Source organism: Adiantum capillus-veneris, chromosome 29 (assembly GCF_014529385.1).
Source record: "Adiantum capillus-veneris isolate H3 chromosome 29, ASM1452938v2, whole genome shotgun sequence".
NCBI classification, from domain to species: Eukaryota; Viridiplantae; Streptophyta; class Polypodiopsida; order Polypodiales; family Pteridaceae; genus Adiantum; species Adiantum capillus-veneris.
In genome coordinates this window covers 26,734,303-26,752,350 of record NC_140959.1, presented here as the reverse complement: position 1 = coordinate 26,752,350, position 18,048 = coordinate 26,734,303, and the positions used below count along the sequence as shown (strand labels likewise).

The window sequence follows — 18,048 nt, the reverse complement described above, 5'->3', positions numbered from 1 at the left end:
GGAGCCTTTACCCTCTTGATATAACAACCTAGTTACCCTCCTTGAGGACAAGAATCCAACTCTAGATTTACAAGATGTAAATTCATTTCAAGCCAAGAATAAGAATCAAAGGAGAGATTTCCAGTTTAGTTCAAAGGGAGAAGAATGTATTGTAGGAGTAGAGTCAAAAAAGAAGAGCAAGGGAGTATACCCCATGAATACTGACCAAAGTGACGATGGAGGACATGAGTGGTCCTCAACCTCATGCCTTGTTATTTTTGGATAGTAGTGTTAGCTTGGTCCTACATGGTTCTTTTGTTTGAGGGGAGGTTTCATTAGCTTGTGTGACACCATGGTATTTGTGAATTGTAGTTTGTGTGCCATGTATAGTATGCATGATTTGAATAGCATCTGTTGCATGGCATTATTTTTTCTCTACTATTATTCATAGTCCAAACCCCAAGGGAGGGTTGTTGGGTATCAGTTTTGTCCTATGCACCATTATTTGTGTGAGAACCCTATCTTTAGCTATTTATTATAGCTTAGTGTGTACCATCCCTTGTCCAATCATAGCCTATGTGAGAAGATACTGACATGGTAGTCATGTGCGCTTGGTTGGGTCAACGTGGAGCCAAATGATTTGTACATCTTTGCCCATGGTTCTAGGTTTAACCCACTTTTCTAAGGGTTAATTTTAGAGGTGTACTACAGCATTGTACTGGTTGTAGATGCTCCCATTATCCATATATTACCTTGCACACACTTCTCTAGTTCATCTGATTTCATTACCATTATCATTGCAAGATGAGATTTTGAACCATGTTGCAAGTTATGAAAGATATTCTATATGGATGGATATAGATGGCTTCTCAAAATACTTTCAGACTGGCATAACTCTAGAAGACCAATTGAGATGTCATTTATCACTCCATGGGGGTCCTTTCGGAGATTGGTAAACGCTTATGCCACTTTCCAATAGTGGATGAACAGGGTGTTTGGTCATTACTTGGGTAAGCTTATATGGGTATTTGGTCATTACTTGGGTAAGTTTGTAAGGGTATTTATGGATGACATCGACTGTTTTAGTTCCAAGGCGGAGCACAATTCTCGTTTTATGAAGTATATGAGTGGTTAAGGAAGCCGGGTCACAAGAGCCTTGGCCCTTGTCATTGATTATGCAAAGATCTGAAGCTTATACGTCTTAACATGAAAGAAGGTAGCAGTGTCAGTTCACACCTGAACGAGTTTAGAAATGTGTTTACTTAAATGGGCTTAATTCTGATGATGAAATGAAAGCCATTTTCTTGCTATGTTCTTTGCTTGCAACATGGGATACATGTTAGGTTTGTGGTGGGTGAAATAGAAAAGCATTCATACTAATAACATCCGCTAATCACACAACATAAATTGGCTAGAGCATAGACACAAAATGCACTTGATTACTTGGTAGAAAATGACTACAAAGAAGGTGCTTAAATAGCACAAGGGAGGTAGCATCTGTTGACCTTATGCATGACAACTTGGAATAACCTATTCTAAGAGCCAAATTCGAATTTGCATATTTAGGGGGTTTTATTCATGCATATCTAGTGTCTTTGGTTAAGATAGTGGTCAAGTGTTCCTACATGCTAGCTTAGGATGAAGTTGAAGGGAGGCTGAGGGGGTGTGGAGGGGTGACGTATCATAAGCGGTGAGGGGATTGTGAGCTCAAGGGTATAGGTGCCTTGGATATATCCAAGTGTAGAGGCTATGGGAGGAGGTAGTGGTGGTAGGGAGTTGTAGATGAAGGGCTGATGTCTCTTGTGGTATAGCTCAAGTGGACTCTTGAGATGGCTCACCCGGATGTCCCTAGAATGCCTCGCATGGGTCATAAATAGCCCAATCATATTTACTTTCTCTAAAGACCAGCTTAGCTTAGTCAACCACCTTCGAGCGTCAGTAGACTAGTTTAGCTTAATCAACCAGTTTCAACCAACTTTGACTTGCGATAGACTAGCTTCATGCAAACTAGCAAGATAGACCTTGTTAAGTTTGTGGCTATGGTGACCTTGAAAACCCTATATGAGCTTCGTGTATGCTCAAAGTTTTGCTTCGTGATGACAACAAACAACAAACTTGAAATAGAACCAAAATAGACTAAATAGAGATAGAAATATTCAAAAGACTGCCACATCCAAGTAGACCATATAACAGACTAAGCAGTTGTAAATGAAATCAAAGGGAGGGAAAGCCACCCAAGATTTTTGCACTATAAAAATAATATAGCATGCAAGTGGTTCTATTGTACTACTCAAATCAATCACATGGCAAGTAAGTAACGTTTGGGAAAAGAGTGTCTTGAGCTGATTAGAAACTCAAAACAGGCATTTGAGAGGCATGAGGATAGGTAAGAGTCCACTTCGAAATTGAATGAAAATAGTATAAATCTGTAAGACTATATAGCCTATGTTGTAAATTTCCTGTTAAGAATTCCTTTACCGAGATTTTTTTATGTTTGGTGAAAAAAAACTAAGGAAGAGCACCATCTCATTTACAATCCAATATCCATAACGATGTTTGGTAAGTTTCATCTCTTGAGGGAGGGTAGAGATGGCTTTTGGGACACCGATTTGTTCAACAGATTACAACTTGCTCAAAAAATCATATATGACAACAAGAAAACAATTAAAATGTGAACGCGGGTCCAACGTGCAGGTCACCATGTGCACAGAGGTGCATGTCAGAGAGAGAGAGAGAGAGATTGCAAAAACTGTGTTCGATTCTCTCAATGTAATTGCCAAACATTTCGATCCCAATAATGTCTTTGAAACAAAGAAAACAGAGATAATGTACTTCCAATTTCAAACCCAACCTTCCAATGCCAGTAATACAACAGAAATAATGGCTTTGAGCCCTCACAAATTATATACATGAGGTATACAAGGAATGATATGTTACATGTAAGGTTTGAGGGCTCTTCATTCTGTCAATGAAGCAAGGACTCGTGCAACCAGCTGCACAATTATGCCTTCTCAATGAACAATTTGCCAATGTGGACCAAGTTGTACAGACCCAATCTTTAGATGCAGATTTGGGTTTATAGACAGAAGGTAGCTATACAAATCATAAGGAATTCTTAATCCCCATACATTGATAGAGGATAGATTTGGGCAACCCCTGCCCAATGCCAAAAGCCCATTGCCAGTCACGTGCCTACATCCCCAAAGATTGAGAACCTGAAAGTGAACACCTCTCTCTCTCTCTCTCTCTCTCTCTCTCTCTCTCAAAATGATAATCTGGTACCCATTGTATTACATAAAGGCAATTGCCAACAACAAAAAAACACAGGTGAAAATGAGTCTTCCACCTCTAAGGCCGCTCCGTGCAGAGCTGCAATGCGCCCCAGTATCTTCCATTGGCTGAGGGGCTGTTAAGTAGTTGATGTGAGAGTGCATAAATAGGTGCCCAAGGGGAGGTAGGGCAATGCTTTGAAAAATCCCCCACGACCCAACAAGAAATAAATGAAATATGAGGGCGCCTGGACAAGGTAGGCGGCCGGCCCCAAACTCGGGCGGTTGGGACGAGGTACAACCTAGACTATGGGTGGCCAGCCCGGTGACATACTAGCCATACAAGCATGCCCTAGACCTATGTGAAGCAGTAGAGTGATGTAAGTCTAACACCTCCTCTCAGCACCTGATGCTCAACAAACCGTATGAAGCAGAAGATGCGAGGCAAATGATGAAGATGTCTGCTGCAATGTCCATTGAAGGACAATACTCCAGCGAACTCCGCGAGTGTAGCAACAGTCTGGGGTGTCCTGATCGCCAAGAAATCTCCATGGTAGAGTGCCGTCACAAGCAGTGTAACAAACTGTTGTGCTCCGCCGATACAGGGTGAAGATACCGCGTGAAGGTCCCGAACTGAGTAATAAAACAACTCCTTGTTGTAAAAGAAGTGCCAATAGACCTGCAAGTGTCCTGCCCAATAGGATCAGTGGTGTCTGTAGTCAAATCGTCTGGAGAAAATGGAGAAGCCCAAGAACAGTCATGAGAATGACCGGAAGCCTATCAATGCATGACCCTGTAACCCAGTGTGGCCAAGTGGCTAAGCTGTGAAACTCCAAGAGGGCCAGATGTAGCAATCTGCGCCGTAAACGTCCTCCAATCAAGGAAAGCCAAACTAAGCAGTATGCACTGTAGAAGCTACCATAAGCTGCAACAGTCACTGGTAGACCGCACGGACAACCACCGGATGGTGTCCTCTCAGTAGGTAGGGTAATCCAAGATGAGAGGAAAGCCAGACTCAATACTTTGCGCTGTGAAGGGCCTCTGAGAAGAGGTGTGGTCAGACCAAGCTGTCTGCACCATAATCATCCTCTGTGAAGAAGGGAAGCCAGACTGAACAGTCTGCGCTTTGAAGATCCTCTGAGAAGAGGAAAGGCCATACCAATCAGTCTGCGCCATCTTGCCTCTATCTCCTGCCTCCAATCCTCCGGTGTCGACCAAAACAGAATCCGCGCCAAGAACGCCACCAAACCGCATCTCGGTGTGGCTCTCAATGTGGATGAGCTGGGAGTGGCCTACTGCCCAGGTCGGGGGATAAGTCTGTTGTAAGGTTACCGAGGGTGAGTGTAAGTAACTCTGAAGGTAGCAATCCAAATGATCAAGAGAAGAGCAATTGCACTACCATCCAAGCCAAGCTCCGGGTGACTCCAGATGTAGTCGCGGGATGATGCCTGATCTCCCGCATCTCGCGGGTAAACTCTCCAATAGAGTTTAAAGAACTGAAGTCCATTCTAGTCTATAGATCCAAGCAATGAACCTGTCCAAGAAGAGATCCAAGATCCTCTCCCTAAGTCCATGTAGATGCTCCTGTGTAAGCAAGTGATCTGACCTGTCGAGGTCAAGTGGTAAGTGTCTATCCACCAAAGATGGTGGTGTCTTCTCTCAAACGTCGGAATCCCATATGCCATGAGCATGGCCATATCTCGTGTGAACTCCTTTGATGAGTGCATAGGTGTCTCCAAAGCAAACCACAAGTCACCACGCCCTCCAGAGTGCGCAACCGCCGAATGATGGCTGGAATGAATGGATCTCCCAAGGATCGTATGCCCGTAGATGATCAAGCCAATGTCGAACATACGGTGTATTGCAGCAGTCACTAAGAGACTGCACAGACCGCCATCGGATGGTGTCCTGGCAGGAGTTAACTTCATCCTCTATGAAATACACAAGCCAAGAGGCTGCTGTCCACCCAAAAATGCAGCTGCGAGGTGATGAAAACGCTGCTGTCCAGCGATTTTCAGCGTGCTCGTACGCTCCTAGTAGGGTCCGGAGCCGTGCAGAGGGTGTAGGAAGGATGGTGAATCCCTGGCACAACCCGAGGTGGGCTGAAAACAGAGAAAACAGCAGATGCATATGGCTGAAATCTGAAGGAAACGGAGAGGATACAGGCCGGCAAGGCACCGGATGCCGAGCTAGTGGGGCAAAGATTTGAGTGGGCTGATGCTGGCATTGCCCCCCTCTGCTGAAAACGCAACATTTTCCACCAAAAACGCAGGTGCTCCCCAAAAACGCAAAGGGCAGCAAAAAAGGCAAGTGATCTGGAGGGGGTTTTCGCAACAAAAATGTCCAGAAATGGCTGGCGCTGGCAGTCAGCAGGTGATCGCCAATGGAGGAAGCAAGAAACGCAGGTGCAAATGAGGATTCCCGCGACACAAACCCTACAGGAATCTTCGCTTGCCTGGCAGAATGTTGATCGCTGGCTGATGTAAAAAACGCTGGCTGAAATCATCTTCGCAAGAGGAACCTCATGCTGAAAGGAGAGGAGAGGAGAGAGAGAGAGAGACAGTAGACACAGAGGGGGCGATCAGTCCCCCCATGACTACCATGAGCACGAAGACCCAATACACAATAACTAGATATGATGGAAGTGGGTACCCCCCGGCCCCCATAAATAGGTGCCCAAGGGGAGGTAGGGCAATGCCTAAAAAGTTCCCCCACGACCCAACAAGAAATAAATGAAATATGAGGGTGCCCCAACAAGGTGGGCGGCCGGCCCCAAACTCGGGCAGCCACAACCTAGACTATGGGTGGCCAACCCGGAGACATACTAGCCGTACAAGTATGCCCTAGACCTATGTGAGGATTTTGGCTTGTTCCCATCATTAATTTGCCCTGTTTTACTGGCAATGTCATATAGTTTGTCTCTTGGTCCTCCCAAAAAGAGGGTGTTTTTATCTTGAGGTAAGAGGGTATTTTTCCCATGAACCCTATGTCATTAGTTTCCCGAATCCCATCTATGGACCTGTTCATCTGTTTTCCAGTTTTTGCCCCAATTATCTATGTCATGGGGTATTTGCGATGGTCACGCAATCTGGCTGACTCCTTGTACAGGGAGGCGGGCTACCCGTCCTTGTACCATCAGTTCAGTCATTATCAGCGTGTGCCAACATTTTGGGTCACTCTCTCTGCCAGTTTCTCTCTTCCAACGTTTCACTCTCTCTAGCATTATTGCCATATCGCCTTCCCCCCCTCTCTCTCTCTTTGTGCCTCTGCATTTTTGCAGGTCCTCTCCTATTCCATCTTAAGCCCTAAGAAACCCTTCTACCTGCAGATCCTTTGTGGTTGAGGGCATGTACAGATCTAAGAGGTTGCTACTGTCCACCATCATAGACGAGAGGTTGTGCACCTGTTGCCACTATTTTCTGCCATACCCATGCATCTTCTGCCGCCACTTCCGTCATGGTATGAAAGCTCCAGTTGTTAGATTCAATCTTGTAAGGTGCAGCGGAATGAATGTTTGAACCTTGCTCAAGATGAGTGCTCCGAACTGTGCTCAAAGTTCCTTTTGTTCTTATGGAAGGGAGAGCCTTCTGTTCCTTTAGTGAGAGAGTGCAATGGACACAAACAAAGTGAATGGACACTGTGAATGGAAGTGCATGAGACTGAGAGATAGAGAAGAGAATACGACACCAGAGACGACGTAAAACCCTCCTCCGAAGGTCCCACTCTCTATGGCGAGAGCGGTCTACTTATGATTGCACACATCTCTACAATGCTTGGACTTGCCAACGATGTCGATGACGACGACGACGACGAGACGGGCTGAAATCTGAAAACTCTAAGGGCTGAAATCTGCAAATCTTCTATCTGCTGAATTCTGACTCTATGTCGATGACGACGGTACGACGACGACGCGCTGAAAACTGAAAACGCTGGTGTTCCGTCGCAGAGAATCTGCAAAACGCTAGGGTGTGATGCAGATGCAAAAACGCTAGGGCTGAAAATATGCTCTGTTGCAGCTGGTTGTCCTGCAAATGCAAAACGCTAGGCTGATCTGATGTTCTGCTGTCGCCGGAATCTGCAAGTGCAAAAACGCTGGCTGATCTGGTCCAAAAACGCTAGGTGGTTGCTGTGGAGCAAAAACGCTAGGCCTCCTGGGGGGTTCTACTGAGAAGGTGCCTGTTGAGCGTGTGCTCCTAACTGCCTCTTCTACCAATTAGTGCTAGCCTAGGTTAGCTTAAATACAAACTTACTCAATTTGCCCTACTTACTTTCCAACAAAAGTCACTTAAATTAATAAGTGAAAAATGTCAAAAATAGGGAAAATAGGTTAAATGCACTCGAAATTTCCCTGACGGATTCTGATGGATTCTGATGGGAATGCTTATGATCATGCTGTGTGCAACCAGAGGATATGCATCTACTCTTAAGTGTTTGGGCATGCACGGTCTGCGAACAGACTCACAAAAGTGCGAGAACACTTCTAATCTAGACTGACTAGACTGATTGAACCCTTGTCATGCTGTAGCTTGTCCACGAACACATAAGGTTGGATGTGTCACGTGACATCCCCTCCTTTTCAAAGTGAGGTACTGGTACCAAACTGTATGGCGTCAAGGGAGATCGCCAATAGCATCCGGAATCCTCGAAGGGACTCTTCCCGGCCCACTCTGATGTGTGGGCCGCGCTGAAGCGACACAAAGTCTTGTGTGGCTCCTTCAATGCTTCAACTTCGTCGAGTGTCATGCTTCTTTCTTTTTCAAGAATCTCCATGTCTGAAAATTCCTGAAACAATTTCCAACACAAAACCATGAACATACCTATTCCATGTAAAGTGAGTAGAAAAAATCATGTCGTCCTAATAGACTGTGCATGCAATGTAGATGAGCAAAGAAACGGAGTGCCAAACCGTTCACCACACACACGCAAACAATGAGATCGAATCTTTCTCTTATGATCTAGAGCAATCAACTGTGGCAATTCACAACGGAAATGCCCATGCTTGTGCTCATACTTTCATGTGCTCGTTCTATGAATGTGTCATGCCAAGGAAGAGACATGGAATGTGACTTCCTTACATACATACTTTTCAGCTTTTCATGAACAATCTGCATACATTCGTGCTCATTCATGAGTGAAACATGCTCAACGTACAATATGAAATGCCTAAGACTTTGACGAAAATACAGGAAACGATCACGAATGACACACTCGTACAATGCGTGTTGACGAATCATGCGAACACATAGTACTTCCTGTAAGGGTTCTTTGGACCTAGGCTCAAGAGCCAAGATCGATCCTTCGTGATTGATCGAATCTGCAACGAGGTTAGCTTCGCTAGAAAAAGAATCAACTAACACATCATCCTTGTGAACAATCACATCATCTTCCTGCAACTCATCATGCTTGTGAGAAATCACATCTTGATCATCATGCAAATCATCATGCTTGTGAGAAATCACATCTTGATCATGCAAATCATCATGTCACGTGACACATCCCAACCCTATGTGTCCGTGGACAAGCTACACCACAGCAGGGTCCAGTCAGTCCAGTCAGTTTAGATTAGCAGTGATCTGGCATCTTCGTGAGTCTATTCGTAGACCGTGCATGCCTAGTCACTTAGCATAGATGCATATCCTCCGGTTGCACACAGCATGATCATCGGAATTCCCATCAGAATCCATTAGCATCAATTAGGGGAATTTTCCAGTGCATTTAGCCTATTTTCCTATTTATTGGTATTTTCACTTATTATTTTTAAGTGACTTTCCAACAAAAGTAGGTAGGGCAATTTTGCTAAGTTAATATATAAGCAAACCCAAGTTAGCACTTTCTGGCAGAAGAGGCAGCAGGAACTCCCCGCTCAAAAGGCAACTTCTCAGCAGTAACCCCCCCCTCATGACCCCCTCGCGCCAACCATCTCCCCATACCTGGCGTTTTCTCCCACAGTCTCACAACATCAGCATCGCCATTGAAGTCCCCCCTTCTGGCGTTAGTTCCCCAGCAGATCAGCCCCATCCTTGGCGTGTTTCCCCGCGACCAACTCACCTCAGCCTTGGCGTTTTTGTCCCTGCAAGCTCAGCGTTTTTGCAGCCAACTACTAACGCTAGGATTGCTGCCATGCAAGCGTTTTTGATCAGCAAATTCAGCATTGCAGAAACGCAGGTTCTCAGTCTTTAGCCAAGTAGCAGATCAACCCCAGATTGGTTGCAGATGTTCCCCCATTTTCAGCCATAAAAACGCAGCCAAAACAGTCATTTTCAGCCACCGAAACAGTCCCGAATTCAGCGATTAGAAGATCTCAGATTTCAGCCATCAAGTCGTCGTCGTCATCGGCATAGTCCCATTGCATTCGCATTGCACACCTTTGTGCAATCAAAGTAGACCACTCTCGCCGACGAGAGTGGGGCCTTCGGAGGAGGGTTTTACAACCTCTCGGGTGTCGTATCTCTTCTCTCTCCTTCTCTCAGTCTCATTCACTTGCACGCACAATATCCACTCACTTTGTTCGTGATCATAGCACTCTCCATGTGACGGAAAGCTCTCTCTTTCCCTAAGAACTAAAAGGAACCTTCAGCAAATAAAGATCACTAATCTTGAGAAAATACAACATTCATTCCGCTGCACCTAACATTGGTATCAGAGCTTTGAAAGTGTTCTGCATTACTCAAGGAAAGAACCACAAGAATTTTTTTTGCTTGTTGCGATCACACGAACCCAAGTGTACTTGGGCGTGGCGATTCCTAATCGTGTTTTGTTGAAGAGTGACAGGAATCCCAAGAAAGAAGGGCTTGTCCAGCCTCCCCTTGTGTCTCTTTTCACTCATTGAGAGCGGACCGTGCACTTAGCGGCCGGCCAATCGACGTGAGGTGGGAAAAAGCAACCTTGGTGTAAGCGCAAGGCCACCAAGGGGTGCGCCCGCAGAAAAGGGTAGAACTCGGGTGAAGAGAAAATCCTTCTCCAACGCGATTTGCAAGCGAAAGAAACCGCAAGAACCCAAGTTCCTCGTGAACTTAAGAACCCAAGTTCCTCGTGAACTTAAGAACCCAAGACCCCCAAGAACCCAAGTTCCTCGTGCACTTAAGAACCTACAAGAACCCACGACTTCAGAATGATCATCACTCGAAGCGGAATGGATACTTCGCTTGGAGGTGATGAGCATGAGAGAGGCGAAGAAGAATTTTCCCCACCAGGAGGTTTTTCCGACCCTTCCACATCTACGACAAAGATTGCACTAACTCCTATGGAGGAGTTAAAGCAGATGTTTATGGAAAGAATGGCAGAAATGAAACGCAGACACGCAGAAGACAAAGCAGAAAGAGAAGCCGAAAGAAAGGCAAGACAAGAACGGCGTGACCGACACATGCAAGAGTGCTTGCGACTCTTGTATCCCATGCCAACACAAATGCAAGAGATTCAAGAGACGGAGACTCTCTCAGTCTCTTCTTCTCCAAAGCATGACACACAGGATTTGCATGATTGTGTTAAGCATGATGACGATTTGATTGACAATGACTTGCATGATGATTTGAATGACAATGATAAGCATGATGATTTGGATGCCAATGATTTGCATGATGATTTGGATGACAATGACAAGCATGATGATTTGCATGATCAAGATGTGATTTCTCACAAGCATGATGAGTTGCATGAAGATGATGTGATTGTTCACAAGGATGATGTGTTAGTAGATGCTTTTCCTAGCGAAGCTAACCTCGTTGTAGATTTGATCAATCACGAAGATCCGATCTTGGTTTTCGAGTCGAGGTCCAAAGAACCCCCACAGGAAGATCGACCCCTCAGGAAGAACCGATCTTGGCTCTCGAGCCTAGGTCCAAAGAACCCTCACAGGAAGTATTATGTGTTCGCATGATTTGTATACACGCATTGTACGAGTGTTTCATTCGTGATCGTTTCCTGTATTTTAGTCAACATCGTTATGTGATCCCTTTTCCTAGGCATGACATATTGTATGTTGAGCACGTTTCTCTCATGGATGAGCACGACTGTATGCGGATTTTTCATGAAAAGCTGAAAAGTATGTATGTCAGGAAGTCACATTCCATGTCTCTTCCTTGGCATGACACAGTTTCTGAACGAGCACATGATAGTATGAGCACCAAGCATGGGCATTTCCATTGTGAATTGCCACAGTTGATTGATTTTGATCATACAGAAAAGATTCGACCGCATTGTTTGCATGTGTTTGATAAACGGGTTGTCACTCCGTCTCTATGTTCATCTACATTGCATACACAGTCTTTAGCAAAGACAAGATTTTTTTCCTTCACTTTACATGGAATGGGTATGTTCATGGTTTTGTGTTGGAGATGGTTTCAGGAATTTTCAGCCATGGAGATTCTTGAAGACGAAAGAAGCAGGACTCTAGACGAAGTTGAAGCATCAAAGGAGCCACAGAAGACTTTGAGTCGCTTTCGGCGCGGCCCAAAGAAGTAAGTGTTGCAGACCTTTAAGAAGTTCAAGTACCGCACAACCCACACATCAGAGTGGGCCGGCGAAGAGTCCCTTCCAGGATTCCGGATGCTGTTGGCGATCTCCCTCGACACCATACAGTTCGGTACCAGTACCTCACTTTGAAAAGAAGGGGATGTCACGTGACACATCTCAACCCTATGTGTCCATGGACAAGCTACACCACAGCAAGGTCCAGTCAGTTTAGATTGATCTGGCACCTTTGTGAGTCTATTCATAGACCGTGCATGCCCAGTCACTTAGCATAGATGCATATCCTCCGGTTGCACACAGCATGATCATCAGAATTCCCATCAGAATCCATTAGCATCAGTTAGGGAAATTTTCCAGTGCATTTAGCCTATTTTCCTATTTATTGGTATTTTCACTTATTATTTTTAAGTGACTTTCCAACAAAAGTAGGTAGGGTAATTTTGCTAAGTTAATATATAAGCAAACCCAAGTTAGCACTTTCTGGCAGAAGAGGCAGCAGGAGCTCCCCGTTCAACAAGCAACTTCTAAGCAGTACCCCCCCCCCCTCATGACCCCCTCGCGCCAACCATCTCCCCATACCTGGCGTTTTCTCCCACAGTTTCACAACATCAGCATCGCCATTGAAGTCCCCCCTTCTTGCGTTAGTTCCCCAGCAGATCAGCCCCATCCTTGGCATGTTTCCCCGCGACCAACTCACCTCAGCCTTGGCGTTTTTGTCCCTGCAAGCTCAGCGTTTTTGCAGCCAACTACTAACGCTAGGATTGCTGCCATGCCAGCGTTTTTTATTAGCAAATTCAGCATTGAAGAAACGCAAGTTCTCAGCCTTTAGCCAAGTAGCAGATCAACCCCAGATTGGTTGCAAATGTTCCCCCATTTTCAGCCATAAAAACACAGCCAAAACAGTCATTTTCAGCCACCGAAACAGTCCCGAATTCAGCGATTAGAAGATCTCAGACTTCAACCATCAAGTCGTCGTCGTCGTCATCGGCATAGTCCCATTGCATTCGCATTGTACACCTTTGTGCAATCAAAGTAGATCACTCTCGCCGACGAGAGTGGGGCCTTCGGAGGAGGGTTTTACAACCTCTCGGGTGTCGTATCTCTTCTCTCTCCTTCTCTCAGTCTCATTCACTTGCACGCACAATATCCACTCACTTTGTTCGTGATCATAGCACTCTCCATATGACAGAAAGCTCTCTCTTTCCCTAAGAACTAAAAGGAACCTTGAGCAAATAAAGATCACTAATCTTGAGAAAATACAACATTCATTCCGCTGCACCTAACACATCATGCTCATCATTATCATCCAAATCACCATGCTTATCATTGTCATTCAAATCATCATGCAAATCATGTGTGTCTTGCTTTGGAGAAGAAGAAACTGAGAGAGTCTCTGTCTCCTGAATCTCTTGCATCTGTGCCTGTACTTGAGAAAAGAGTCGCAAGAACACTTTCATGTGTTGGTCGCCCTTCTCTTGTTTTGCTTTCTTCTCGCGATCAAATTCAACTTGTTTTTCTTTGGCTTCCAATCGTGCTTCACACCTTATGGCTGCCATTCCTTCTTCGTATTCACGATCTATGGCTGCCCTTTGTTCTTTGTAGGCCTTTCTTTCTGCTTTTCGTGCTTCGCGTTCTAACTTCGTGTCCATCACCATCTTGTCGAAAGCCTCCATAGGAGTTAGTGCAATCCTTGGCGTAGATGGGGAAGGGTCGGAAAAACCTCCTGGTGGGGATGCTTCTTCGCCTCTCTCATGCTCATCACCTTGAGGGTCTTGAGGTTTTGAGGGTCTTCTTTTACTTGCGATCTGTGCTAGAGAAGGATCTTCTCTTCACGCGAGTTCTTCTCTTTCCCGCGGCCACGGACACATAGGGTTGGATGTGTCACGTGACAAAGCGTGTTTTGCAGCGTTTTTCAGTGTTTTTTTGGGGATTTCTGAGAGAAGATAGTTTGCATTTTTTTACAAAAGATATAATATCATCACATCCAATGCGCATTTTCGAGGATCTAGTATAAGTTTTGCGAGGACAGAGAGGTTGTCTAAAAGCATGCAACAAATTTCACACTCCGAACGGTCATTTTGATCAAGAGGTCCAAAGGGGAGAAAGTTGGCTGGCTGGTCATTTGTGTCTCAGATTTGGTACTGACTTGGAGTCGTACAGGCTGATTTGGACCGGTTTCTTCTTCCGAGTACCAAAGCCTATCCCCTTCAACATCTATACGCTTCCTGTCGACATATCAGAAGGTAACACAATTGGTGATGGTGTTGGATCTTCTATAAGTGCCATAGAGAAGCGGTATACAAGCAAGATGGTAATGATACCAGCCCTACCAACCTTTCCAGCGAATCGTCAGTTGGATGGTAGCCAACTACAGTACTTGAAGGATGCCAATGTTGGCGGTGTTTGATTCGTACGATCGCAGGTTCTTTGTGACCAAGAAGGTTGAGAAGCCGTCTTAGACCGAAGAGGGGGCACCTTGGGAGTGCGTCAATGCTCGAGTGCAGTCCTTTATCGTCTCAAATTGTACCCCACAAATCTTGGAGCATGTGAAGGCAATGACGAGTGCCAAGCTGATTTGGGATCACTTTTGGAGTCTATCCATCAGCAGCAGGTTACTCTTGGGAAGAGTGTTGCTTTGCAAGTGCACTTGATCAACCTCAATGCAGCCCGTGCTTCTACCATGAGGGCCCATATCAACAAGATGCATTGGGACACAAGATATACTTCAGATGGGGAAGACCATTGCTTTGTAGGACATGGCCATTTACTTGATGTCCCGATTACCACCGTCGTACTCGGGTTCATTAAGGCGACCAAATACTTTCATGTGGGAGGAAGAGCTCCTAATACAACCGAGGCTTTGGCAAGAGATTCCGCCACCTTACACAATTAGCGGAGCGCATAATAAAGAAACAATGAACCAAAAAGATGGATCTTGGAGCATGAGCATTGATTATAGAGCTCTCAATAAAATCACTATCACGAACGGATTCCCTATCCCATTATATATTGGACAGACTTCAGGGGTCTACTTGATTTAGCAGAATCGATCTGAAGAGCGGTTATCATCAGATCCGAATTGCTTCTGGGAGACGTCTACAAGACAGCTTTCAGGATGACTTTTCGTTTGCATGAATATTTGGTGATGCCTTTTGGTCTTAAAAATGCTTCGGCTACATTCAACCGCTTGATGGATTGGATTTTCAAAGTTTTCTAGACACTACGGAAGCATAAATTATTTTTAAATGTGAAAAAGAGCGAGTTTTTCTTGCCTAAGATACATTTCTTCGGACACATCGTCTCAACAGAAGGAATAAATGTGGACCCGGTTAAAATTCAAACTACTGGCCTGATTTGAAAAATGTTCATGAGGATCGAAGCTTATTTGGGCTTCTGCTCCTACTATCGGTGGTTTATTTGGAAGTTTGCAGAGATAGCTTCACCTTTGCCTGCTGACTCAGAAAGGAGTTCCTTTTACCAAGGACCGACAAAGATTGCAGCCTTTGAGACTCTCAAAGAAACATTGCCTACTGGACTCGTGTTGGCCTTACCAGACTTGCAAAAGCCATTCGAAGTTTACTCTGATGTTTCTGGTCGCAGTTTGGGAGCAGTCTTGATGCAAGAAGAACATAAAATTGCTTATGAGAGTAGGATGTTTTTACATCCTGAAATGGTTGCACAGATTTATGAAAAAAGAGCTATTAGCAGTAATCCATGCTCTTATTCAGTGGCGCCACTATTTACTCGGATCTGATTTTACAGTCTTTACGGATCATCAGAGTTTACGCAGTTGAAGGAAGAAGATCGGGTGCTCTTATGGTTTGAGAAGGCACGCCTAATAAAACGCAAGGGAAAGGAGCAGCTTTTCCAAAGCTAAAAATGTGGTACTTTGTCTTTCTAGATTCAAGAAAAGATAAGTGAGTGTCCTTCATACTGAAGTTGCCAGATATTTGGAAGATTCACACTGCTTTTCATGTCAGTCTCTTGAAACCTTTCAAGGGTGAGGTATCAGTCGACAGGGAGACTGAGGAGCAACCTGAAGTGGAAGAGAGCGAGGAGATACTTGTTTCGGAGAGGTTTCTCTACTCTTGATCATATTCTGACACTCAGAGCCATTATTGAGGAGGGGACAACGTGGGAGACGGCTCCATTGCAAAGCCTTTGATACAATGCCCAGAGCGAGATTGATGCGCAAACTGCAAGAAAGGGGGTTCCAAAAGAGTTGATTTGGGGGATCATGGTTCGATACAAGTGAGTAGTGGGGCATGCACGCCTTCCAGAGGGGATTTTTTATTTGGTTCACTCCATAGTCCACTATTGGGGTGAAACAAGGCTGCCCGCTATCTCCTACACTATTTGACATGTATGAGGATGAGGTTGCTGACTACATTGAGAGGGATGGTGATAGAGGAGCACAGTTGGCAGGGACATGGATCCCACTATTGTTATATGCTGATAATATTGTGCTAATTTCCAACTCCCCGGAGGGGATGCAGCATCACTTAGATGCTTTCTACACATTTCCCCACGATAGTGGATTGTCTGTTAACCTAGGGAAAACCAAGGTTATGGTGTTTAACACCACACCACAGTGGGTGAGGAGGTCAGCACCTACTTTTACATATGGCCAGGAGATGGTGGAGTATACACATGCATACACCTATCTTGGGGTAGCCTTCAGAGGACCAACATTTTCATTGAGGAGAGCAACAGAGACTAGATTGACGAGAGCTTATGCAACCTTGGGAGGTTTGGAGAAGATGTGTTCGCAGGTTCAGTTTCAGGAACCTGGAACAAAGTTGTGGCTTTTTGACACTCTAGTGGCTTCAACTATGCTCTATGGGGTTCAGATTTGGGGGCCCTCCAGGGCAGATCTGGTAGCACTGATGGATGGAGATGTATGGAGAGGCCTCTAGTCTCTATGATCTCTCAGATGATTTGGGCTAAGGCCTCCGTGCCACATGAGATTATTCGGGCTGAGCTAGCTGCCCCTCCTATCGTAGTTTAGGCCCTTACTAAATCAGTTTCCTTCATGCATAATTTATGGGACCTTCCCAGCGACAGATATGCTCAGCTAGCACTTGAGTCATCCCAACAGCTAGCACTACAAGGGGACACAGCATGTTGGTATGCGTAGATGACATCATGGTTTCAGTCACATGGCTTCAGCATGGATACACTGCCTCCATTCCAGTACTCCTTGGATGCACCCTCCCTTTTTCTCACACGAACAGAGACCACTAGACTTATATGTCAAGATTTGATTCAACTAGATACCAGAAGCACATGGATACAACCGGTACAAGAGTTGGGCACGAAGATGGCTTTCTATAGAGCATCTCCTCCAACTAACAGAGGATGGATATGTGATCAGACCGGCCTATATAGACACTCATTTATCCTATGGGATACGATGTGCTATTGGTCAGATGCGCACATCATCGCATCAGCTAGAGATAGAGACTTGCAGATTTAGGAGAGTACCAGGAGAAGCCAGGATATGCTAGATATGTCATATAGAGCCAGAGACAGAGTTACATCACATTTGTCATTGTCTGGTATACTATGAGATGCGAGGGCGCTTTCACTATCTATTCAAAGAGGGCTTTGGACCGTTGGCTAGAGTCATGAGATATCACCACCAGAGATGCCTCGGGTTGTTTTTGCTAGAGCTGCGCAGACACAAGGAAAGTCTCTTGAGGAGACCAGGTAGTGGGAGACACTCACAGAGGGAGATCATTGACTTCTTTAGAGCAAGGACTCAGCAACTGGATGAGCATGCTTCACAACAGACTTCAGAGCCCACTTTTGTCAGAGGTATATTAATGACAGAGACATTGAGCTCGAGAGAGCTAGAGGCCCACGTCTACGGGAGCGACCACGACATCAACAGAGGCTCCACCAGAGAATCATTACTATTCTAGCACGACATGGGAGACGCCCAGCACGACTAGTTACAGAGGTGGACATTGACGAAGCTCTGCAGCGATCAATGCAATACTTTCTCGGACAATGCCTGATGTCGGGCATTCTCGGGCATGGATGATGATGATGATGATTTTCAGACTGACAATTTTAGTCTTTTAGTTTTGATCTTTCACTTTACTTCATTTTATTTTTGTACTCAGACATTAGATTAGATCCACAAGGATTGTTTCAATTTGGTCTTATAGGTCATTTTGGCTTTTTGAAGACAATTTATATAACATTTCTCTCTCTCTCTCTCTCTCTCTCTCTCTCTCTCTCTCTCTCTCTCTCTCTCTCTCTCTCTCTCTCTCTCTCTCTCTCTCTCTCTCTCTCTCTCTCTCTATGGAGATTGGTTATGCCATTT

General features: G+C 45.1%; 1 protein-coding gene across 2 annotated transcripts in view; it reads right to left on the bottom strand.

Moving 5' to 3' along the window:
• Positions 1 to 2,808: 2,808 nt before the first annotated feature.
• The window catches only part of LOC147418936 (F-box/RNI-like superfamily protein), a 37,981-nt gene continuing 22,741 nt past the window's right edge, over positions 2,809 to 18,048 (bottom strand). The window contains exon 5 of one of the 2 annotated variants that reach the window (XM_086506307.1): positions 2,809 to 3,194. In XM_086506307.1, coding sequence (XP_086362433.1) covers positions 2,991 to 3,194 — 204 coding nt within the window. In that variant the 3' untranslated portion in view covers positions 2,809 to 2,990. The remainder of the gene's footprint in view (positions 3,195 to 18,048) is intronic. The other variant, XM_086506308.1, reaches the window with a different exon arrangement.